This window comes from Protobothrops mucrosquamatus, unplaced genomic scaffold, assembly GCF_001527695.2.
Source record: "Protobothrops mucrosquamatus isolate PMUCROS unplaced genomic scaffold, P.Mucros_1.0 scaffold3688, whole genome shotgun sequence".
In the NCBI taxonomy this organism is placed as follows: Eukaryota; Metazoa; Chordata; class Lepidosauria; order Squamata; family Viperidae; genus Protobothrops; species Protobothrops mucrosquamatus.
The window spans coordinates 1-10432 of NW_015389645.1; the positions used below are offsets into that span (position 1 = coordinate 1).

Genomic DNA, 10432 nt, shown 5'->3' on the forward strand with positions numbered 1-10432 from the left:
ACCTCACTGAAGGAACCCCTGAAAGATTTACAGCTGCTAATTTGGTCAGAGGGAGGAGACCGAGAATTCAGGCAGATTCTTCTCTTTCCTTTCTTGCTTCCCAGAATGACAAATACTAGAGATTACAATCTGTCTCTCCAGCACTCACCAGCTGTGGACCACTATTTGCACTTTACAACACGTGCCAACAAGAAGTGTTCGCACACAATTAAAGCATAGTAGAAGCTTCAGTCATTTCCCCTTTGCCTGAACTAAATGGCTCTCTAGAGCAGGGTTCCTCAATCTTGGCAACTTTAAGACCTGTGGACTTCAACTCCCAGAATTCCTCAGCCTGCTCTAGAGAGCCCAGAGTACAGTCCTATTGGTGTGTGCAAAGCATAATTCCCGTCAAACACACTTCAGATTTCTTTTCCCACTCATGGTTTGGTCCATGCCCAGCAGGGCACATCTGAGGTTCTAATATGTGCAGATAATTTAACAACCATGAACTGGCCTGAACTATTTCGAGAGTACCCCTTATCTGGGCACCCCAAGTCTGGGAAAGATAGTATAAAACCTCTATTTTTTCTAGATAACTTGTGTTCCCTTCCTTCCTTCTAACCGCATCATACTTAGCGGCACTATTTTTTTCAAATGTGTTCCCATGCCACTGATTTTATCTTTTTCCACAGCCCATGACTGAGGCAGCTTTGAGTGGTTCTTTGCTGCATTTGTGGTGAAGCAGCATTTCCTCCCTTACATTAACACATCTGACCACAGCCTCAGAATGTGTAAAATGTTTTAGGCTTTGTAACGTATTATTTTGGAGGAAGGTCAAGTAACGCTAGGCAGTATTCCTCAGAAGGACTGTCACCAGAGATGTTCATTTTGTACTGATAATTGGTTTTTTACAGACTCAAGGGTGGGTGGGTACCACTTCAGCTCTGCATTGGGGAAAGGTCCCATATATGCTTTGTGCTTAAAATATATGATAACCCATAGTAATATGGCAATTTGAATTTTGTCTCAAAACAACACTTCAAAGGGATGGTGGAGGGACATGGGAGGGAGATCAGCTGGTGCTCTTTGCCACTCCTCCATCCTGTCTGATAGGTCACTGAAGTGGAGAACGGGTGTGTAATAAAACAGAAGGTGTTGCTCCATACCATGTCTCCCAACTCCTTTCTCTAATCCACTGATCTGTCAACTAAGCTATTTTGAGACAAAGATGTAATGCTCTACTGGAAGAATAGACTAATTTTCAGAAACAGCCTGAGCAGCAGGTCAGCAATGTGGATTTTCCAACATTGATGATCTATCAGTAGGAAATCTTGAAAGATGGCTAAAGTCTCCATGCCAGGGACCTCCCCACAATTGTCCAGGTCTGTCCCACTATACGTTAAAAGCAGCAATTGGAAGTGGCTTTTCCTGACTGCAAGTGATGCTGGGTGAAGAGAAGATGCAGCCAGGAAAGTGCACCAATAATTGCCCTTACATTATCCCATATTAAAACTATAAGGACCAATCTAGAGGGAGTTGAAGTTGCCGGAATCTTGGGTGATAATCAGAAAACAGATATGCGAAGAACTAAAAGCAAACAGTTATAACTAACAGCCAGCACTGGTTTGTTAAAAACAGATCATGCCAAACCAATCTTATTTCATTCTTCGACAAAGTGACTAAACTAACAGACCAGTGAAATACTGTGGATGTAGTATACTTAGACTTCAGTAAGGCATTTGATAAAGTAGACTACAACCTACTCCTTGGTAAGCTAAAAAAAGGTGGAATAGACAACATCACCACCAGATAGATCTATAGCTGGCTGGCAAATCGTGCTCAACGAGTAGTCTTCAACAGCACTACATCCACATGGAGAGAAGTAAGCAGTGGGGTACCACAAGGTTCTGTCTTAGGCTCAGCACTCTTCAATATCTTCATCAATGACTTAGACGAGGGAATTGAAGGGGAACACATCAAGTTTGCAGATGACACCAAACTGGCAGGAGTAGCCAACACCCCAGAACACAAACTCAGGATCCAAAAAGATCTTGACAAACTTGAACAATAGGCCCTATCCAACAAATTGAGTTTTAATATGGAAAAAAGCAAAATTTTACATGTAGGCAGGAAAAATCAAAGGTTCAGGTACAGATTGGGCAAGACCTGGCTTAAAAACAGTGAGATGGGCCTTGGAGTCCTAGTGGACAATCACTTAACCAAGAGCCAGCAATGTGCAGCAGCAGCCAAAAAAGCTAATACAATCCTGGGTTGTATAAACAGAGGCATAGAATCAAGATCACGCGAGGTATTAGTACCGCTTTATAAAACCTTAGTAAGACCACACCTGGAATACTGCAGCCAATTTTGATCACCATATCACAAAAAAAAGATGTTGAGAGTTTGGAAAAACTTCAGAGAAGAGCAACTAAGATGATCAAAGGCTTGGAGACTAAAAGAGATGAAGGACGGCTGTAGGACTTGAGTTTGGCTAGTCTAAAGAAACAGGGGAGACATGATAGCAGTATACCAGTATTTGAGGGGCTGCCACAAAGAAGATGGGGTCACGTTATTCACCAAAGCACCAGAGGGCAGGACAAGAAACAATGGTTGGAAACTGATCAAAGAGAGAAGCAACCTGGAATTAAGGAGAAACTTCCTGACAGTGAGGATAATTAACCAGTGGAATAGCTTGCCCCCAGAAATCATGTGTGCTCCATCAGTGGAGATTTTTAAAAAGAGGCTAGACAGCCACTTGTCTGAGATGGTATAGGTTCTCCTGCTTGAGCAGGGGGCTGGACTAGAAGGCCTCCAAAGTCCCTTCCAGCTTCTATTCTATCCTATCCTATCCTATCCTATCCTATCCTATCCTATCCTATTCTATCCTATCCTATTCTATTCTATTCTATTCTATTCTATTCTATTCTATTCAAGCCTTAGTACTGGAACAGAATATAGTTCAGCCATCTGGGCAATGTAATTTATGCCAGTATATATAACTACTGAATCAGAGATGGGAAGAATGACTGCCAACATGGCTATGAGGAAATGCCCAGTGACTAATTGCAACTTTCTCTGGGTGGAGTTCAAATGATTTACAAAAGAGCAATGGGGTAAGGAAATCTTAAAGAAGACTTACCCAAAAAATCAATAATGTTTCAATCTATAGTTAACCCTAATAGTGTATCTAAGTTCAATAAAAAATACTCAGAAAAGGAAAAGAAATAATTTTAAAAGCAGTTATATTCCCCTCCTCTCTCTATCTCCTATATTATTATTTTTTTACAAATAACTCAAAACAGTGAACATATCCAACACACCTTCCTCCTCCTATTTCTCCCACACAACAACAAGCCTGTGAGGTGAGTTGGGCGGCGAAAGAGTGACTGGCCCAAGGTCACCCAACTGGATTTCATTATTGTTTTTGGCAGCTAGTATTTAAGTCATGGCTGAGATTCTGGAAGCAAAACTTCCATTACAGAAATTAGCAACCACTAATAGTTCTTTTCCCAGTTAATTTATCTAGTTCTTTCCAAATGATCCAAATCAGTACAATTATTGCATAAGAGAACAAATTGCATACTCCAGATTTGCTTTAGTTCTCTGTTCAGATATATCAGGGGTGTCAAACTGCCGGCCAGCAGGCCGGATGCATCATAGCAAAAACGCGCCCACCCCATTGCCGGCAATGGCAAAAAAGTCACGATACATTGTGACATGTCACGTGACCTTGCAAGTTTGACACCCCTGAGATATATGATGGATGAACCTAGGTGCTAATATTTGGGAAAATTGGAGTGAGGGGAGACTCAATTACTCTATTGCATCCCTTCTATCATTATAACACCTTGTATCAAGTACTGGTGTGTCATTCTGTTGACTCTCTAGCCACACCCAAGAAAGCTTCCTCTGAAGTCACAGAATGCGGTAATATAGTACAAAGAAAAAAATTCACCAAAGATTATTGGAATAATGAAGCCTTTCTTCTCTTTAGCAATCATATTTTATGTTTTTGCAAAACAAGGTGTTTTAATATTATGAAATTCTATTGATAACATAAGATACAATTTATAAAGGAAGCCTTAATGCTTGTAAGCTCTGCCACCTATCCTAGGGATTTTCCCTTTATCATTTATTCTCGTTTTTTTTTTTGAGTTTTGCATAAAAGAGTATTTAAGGCTGCATCTGAGTATAACTCTCAGCTTGAAAAGCAATTTATTCTGAGGTTTTCTGACATATAGGGAAATTTTTAAAAAATCCAATGGCTGTGTTCTAAAATCCACTTAAGCATGCTTAAGCCTATTGATTATGGTGGGCTTAAAGCATGATTTAATCTGTTTTGGACTGTGATTGGTGAGAACATCTGGAAACAGAAGATTATCTCATAGCATGTCACTTCAATATTGGTATACTTTTGAACTCAGTTTGACTGTCATATTTTGTCTAAACTTCTGCACAATAAGCATTTACAATAGTCAGATCTCTTCCATAGTTAGATGTTCATTTTTTATGTTATAACATAATTCTTTCCATAATTTCACGGTATACTAGCTGGTCATAATTCTATTCCTTTCCACACACTATGTTTGTCTGTAATGGAGCACTGTTACAGCAGCACTCCTACGCTGCAAAAATGTATTTTTGTAACACAAAACACTGAGTACTATTTCTTCATATAGCATACATCATTTGCTGCCATGAAATGAGGTAGTGACTACCAACTTAGCTTTAAAAGGGAAAGAAGTAAATTCATTGAAGTACAGAGTCAAAATGTTATATTTAATGCTAGAGGTGGCATACTAGTCCAGGGGTAGGCAACCTTGGCTCTTTTATGACTCGTGGACTTCAACTCCCAGAATTCCTGAGCCAGCCATGCTGAGGGGAAAGGGAAAGGTTTCCAAGCTGAGCCATGCTGGTTCAGGAATTCTGGGAGTTGAAGTCCACGAGTCATAAAAGAGCCAAGATTGTCTACCCCTGTACTAGTCATTAGGGAGAAGGAGAGGATGACTCTCATCATGTCCTGTCTATGAACTCCTCAGAGCGTCTGGATGGCAGTTATGGGAACAGTTTTTGGAATCATCAAACTATGCTGTTCTTGGGTTCATACCTCAGACAATTTCTCCAAATCTGATGAAGATAATGACGTTAGTGAAAGAACCCTAGAAATCTGGATTGCAACCAAATCAACTTGTATATTTATATCATCAGAAGCATTTATTCTAATTCACGTTTTAGCAGTTGTAAGAACCAAATGCTCTGCAATGATTTGGATAAGGCCTGGTTAATTCATGAACTGGTTATTTGGATTGCACAACTAACTTAACTTCCTTAAGTTCAAGCATTTTTTTCTCTCCCACACAGAAACTTTTGAGTGAATCAACTCTGTTCTCCTTTTAGGGAAGCCTCATGGGGCAGATGACTTCCTTCCAGTGCTCATGTATGTTCTGGCCCGCAGTAACCTGACAGAGATGATTCTCAATGTAGAGTATATGATGGAACTTATGGACCCTGCTCTGCAGCTGGGCGAAGGTATGGAAGAACTCCAGTGTATTGATGCAATGCAGGAGTGGCCAATTTGCAGGCCACATGAGGCTTATCCAGATCCTTTACTACACCCTCCAGATCTTATCAACATTGCATGTTTAATGAAAAATACAAACATTCAAAAAATTTCTCGGATTTTTTTTTAAAAAACAAAACAAAAAACAAGATCCGTGCACAAAGGTTCAGATAAACTTAATCCACATTAACCTCCCTAACCTAACCCCAAATGAAAAACAAAATTTACAAGCATATATTTCTTGGTGATGTCACTAAAGAAGCACTATGCCTTACAGTAGGGGTGTCCAAGCTTGACAACTTTAAGAGTTGTGGACTTCAACTTCCATGCTGGCTGGAAATTTCTGGGAGTTGAAGTCCACAAGTCTTAAATTTGCCAAGGTTGGACCACCCTGCCTTACATCCTTCTGAGGTGGAATGAAAAACATATGGCTCCTACCTGTGGTGGTGGTAAAACATATCAATGAGAGTAAAATGGAACATGCCTAATAAACTATTTTTATGTTGGCTAATATTCACAAGCTAAGTAGGATCAATCCTGTTCAGTTTTACATAGGGAGGCCCTCAAGGAACTAAGCAATCTAGGCTAGACTAGAAAGAAGAAGAGAAGGGCAAACAACCTCCATACCATTGCCAAGACGATTATATGGATGTTTCCATGATGTCACAGAAAATCAGGCACAACTTAAAGGAAGCTATTTTATTCTCACTGAACATCCATTCAGGGCTTCATATTTCGTGTGGGACAATTGATTCTTTCTAGATGTATTTTTATTTTTTCCCCATATATTTTATTGATTTTTTAAAAAAAAGCAAATCATTTAATAGTTGGTAAACAGTGTGTTTGTTGGGTTTACATTTGTAAAGAAAAATCATTAACAATTAGTTTCTACAGTGCTTTTTTTGAAAAAAAAAAAAAAAAAAAAAGGTGCCAGAACTCACACACGTCATACAACCTGCTTTGCCTACCCTACAAAGTCCCATCCAAAAAAGGTGCCGGAACTCCGTTCTGGGCGTTCTATGACAAAAAAAGCCCTGGGTTTCTATAATCCATAATCCCCCTTTTCTCCAAAATATCTTCTTTGCAAACCTTGAATTAATACAGTTCTTATTATTTTGATAAATAACAGTTACATATATGATTTTCCCCCAATGTTCCTAGAAATAATGATCACATCAATATAATATTTCTTTTCTATCTAATCGTTCTGGTTGCCTCCTCCTATATCCTGTTACAGTCCTTATTTAGATTTGTTTCTCCCATAAAGTTCAAAGTATTCTTGCTGGTTAAGATTTTCTCAACAGTTAATTACATTTAAAGATTTAAATCCATTTTTCCCATATAAACCATCTCAACACTTTTACATTTCTTAAAGAATAGATAAAAACAGTAAACAAAAGGAAAAGAGAGCAAGAGTAAAGAAACATAAAAAGTAAAATACTACTTAATATATATATATTCCTCCTAAGCTAATATATATTCATTCCCCAAATTTCTTATTCTTTTTAATATTTAATCTTTAAATATTCCATTTAATGTGTCTAGTCATCTAATCCTTTAACAGGATTCAAAACATTTTTTTCTTTTTGATACATTATAATTTCCCTAAATTCAAACACATTTAATTATCTAAAACATTTCCTTCATCTAAACCATTTCAACAGTATTATATTACTTATATCAAGAAATAAAATAAAAAGGGGGGAAACATACAGTATTATTTAAGGAATTCATCCCTCTTAGAATGACATACAGTAGTGGCCAAAATTGTGGAAACCTTTTGGGAAAAGTGTACAGTAGAAATGCCACCTTTGGTTAAGTTTCCACCAATTTTTCTTCTAATTTCTTTATAAATTAGAAGAATTTATTTCTTTTCTTCTTTCTTCACTTAATAATACTATTTTACATCGCTTTCTGGGCAACCAGTCAACTCTTTGTACCATTACTTTAATTTTATTACGTTTTACAAGCTCACTAAATGAAAGAACACAAAAAAACCAACCAACTTGATAGCGATCACATAACACACTGACAAATTTCCTCCTCTCAGCTTCAATACATGACATCAATAACTGAATCCTACTGTGATCTGATTGGCTCATTGCCAAAACAAGATGACACCTGATTGGCTCTCTAAACATGCTCATTGGCTACAATCAGATGAAGGAAAGCTACCTGATATCAACCTAAGCAAGTTGTGCTTCCTTTTTCTGGTCATTTGGCTATAGCTTTTCATAGAATACAATACAGATAATTGAACAAACTTTGTTGCATTACATTCTTGATTAAATTATCTTTCCATTGATATATAATTTTATGGTACTACTCAAAAAAAAAGTGGTGTTATTAGCCATCAAACCTCAAAAATACACTTTTCCCAAAAGGTTTCCACAATTTTGGCCACTACTGTATATATTCAGAATCTTTTCTATTTCTTTAACCATATTCAAACAAATATTTCTTTTTTAAATATTCTCTCTAGTAGATCCCATCATCTATTTTCTTAATTTTCACTTTAATCTTTTTCCTTTGACCAGTATCTTTCTTGATCAATGTGTTTTGCTGAATCAAAAAGTTTTCCATATATTCATAACTGTTGCTGTAGGTATAAGAAGTAAATTGAGTAAAGTGTCTTTATATGACGCTTTTGCCTTTCCATGTTTCTTGAAAATCTTTTTCTTTTTCTTCTTCTCTGCTTTTCTTATCACTTCCTTTCTCTTTGATGTTTCAACATCTATACATTTCATTTTATCCAATCTGGTTTTTTGTCCTCAGATTTATTTTGTAGTTTTAAGGGATGAGCTGTTTTTTCCATTTCTTTTCCATTTCTTGGATTTTTTCCCACTAGGATTAAATCATGTTTTCTTGCTTTGTTAAGTTCCATCTTTCAGCCTCTATTTTCAATTTTATGTCCACTTATTTGTTTTGTATGCTCCTTCTCTGTTGTTGTTTCCTGGAATTTTTGTTGTTGTAGAGTTAACTTAGAAATAGATTGATTTATATTTTCAAATTTATTTTGGATTTCTTTGTGATTTGAACTCATTGTTGTTTGAATTAATTGCAGTATACTATATATCTCCTCCTGAGAGATATTTATGTTTTCTTGGTGTGTTCTATCTACATCTCTGATCCATGATGGCCAAAAGTTGAAATTTTCCTTCTTATCTGCAAATAGCTTTAGAATCCCGTTTAAATAGATATTTGTAATCCAAAGAGTTCAAAAACTATTTTTTTCTAAAGTTTATAATTCTCTCTTTGTCTGCAGCCCAGATTGTTGTCTTTTTTTTGTCATAGCTTTTCTTTGTTATTAAAGCTTTGAAGGTCATAAACACAGATTAGCTTTTCCCAGGTTTTGGCAAGTTCTCTATGGAGATCATCACTGTCATAATCTTCGTCCACCACTAGGTGTCAGCATCTATTTAGTTTTCAATATGAACAATGGTCTTTAAAATGAGAGTCTTAACCATTCAACAATTTTAAACTTGTCCAAAGTTAAATTTTAGCTTTCAAGTTTATAAATTTATTTCACTGCCATATACAGTATTTTGATCCTCCATGGAAATTTTAATTCACCGCTTCCATTAGTATAAGGGTGGGGCAGAAGTCCCCCTCCTTCACTTTCGGAGGTATTTTGCTTCTTGGGGATCTTTTCCAGGAAGTTAAGTGTAGAATAGAAAAGGGAAAATCAGATTCCTCACCCAGTTTCAAGCATGCTGTTTACTGTTGTGCTGGTTAGTTCTTTTGGGCTTTGGTTGCAAGTAGCTTGGGCTGATCAGTGAAATATAGCCTTTCTCCTGTCAGGTTAGAAGGCTTTCCCCAACTGGAAGTTTTAAAGAAAAGATTGGACAGCCATTTGTCTGAAATGGTACAGGGTTTCCTACCTGAGCAGGGGGTTGGACTAGATGACCTCCAAAATCCCTTCCAACTTTTTTATTATTGTTGTTATTGTTATTATAAACTAATAATAATAATACATTTTATTTTTATGTATGTATTTATATTAGGGCTGTATTTCAGATTTGATGTGGAGAGCTCAAATGTTTGAATTCTCTGTAGACTTTTACTTCCATCCAGTGATCATTTGGATTTTTATAACTGTTTTTAGAGTACTGTACAGGTAGTCCTTGACTTACGACCACAGTTGAGCCCAAAATTTCTCTTGCTAACTGAGACATTTGTTAAGTGAGTTTTGCCCCATTTAACTACCTTTCTTGCCACGGTTGTTAAGTTGTCAAGTGAATCTGGCTTCCCCATTGACTTTGCTTGTCAGAAGGTCACAAAAGGTGATCACATGACCCTGGAACACTGCAACGGTCATAAGTATGAATCAGTTGTCAAGCATCTGAATTTTGATCAAGTGACTATGGGGATGCTGCAATGGTCATAAGTATGAAAAATGGTCATAAGTTGCTTTTTTCAGTGCCGTTGTAACTTCAAACAGTCATTAAACGAACTGTTGTAAATCAAGGACTACCTATATAGCATTGTGACTGGGAGGAACTGGGATTGTATATGTTTCTCTGAAGATGTGTTATTTTTGCCATTCGAAAATGAAGGAGATAGGTAAAAATAACAATAATAAATAGCAGCATAAAAAGAACATATAATTTTTGATCAGTTGAAATAAAAACTGTTTTATTTCAAGAATATTCATCTTCCTCATTCAGTATGTCTTTGAAAATTAAATGAGCTTTATTGGACCTCTACTGTAATATAAATGATCACTAGATAGCAGCAAAGAGAAGCAATTTTTTTCTATGTCTTTGCTGCTAGTAATTTGCATTTTTGCAGCCCAGATTTATTATTGTATGTTTTTATGATGACACTGACAAGTTTCTTCAAATGATTTTGGCACCTACTCACGGGCCCAAGAAATCCCTGTAGAAGCACCAG

At 36.9% G+C, this 10432-nt stretch overlaps 1 protein-coding gene across 1 annotated transcript in view; it reads left to right on the forward strand.

Moving 5' to 3' along the window:
- The first annotated feature begins 5027 nt into the window (after positions 1-5027).
- LOC107298067 (ras and Rab interactor 3-like) overlaps positions 5028-10432 on the forward strand; it is an 18642-nt gene continuing 13237 nt past the window's right edge. The window contains exons 1-2 of the mRNA XM_015827429.1: positions 5028-5169; positions 5377-5508. Coding sequence (XP_015682915.1) covers positions 5028-5169; positions 5377-5508 — 274 coding nt within the window. The remainder of the gene's footprint in view (positions 5170-5376; positions 5509-10432) is intronic.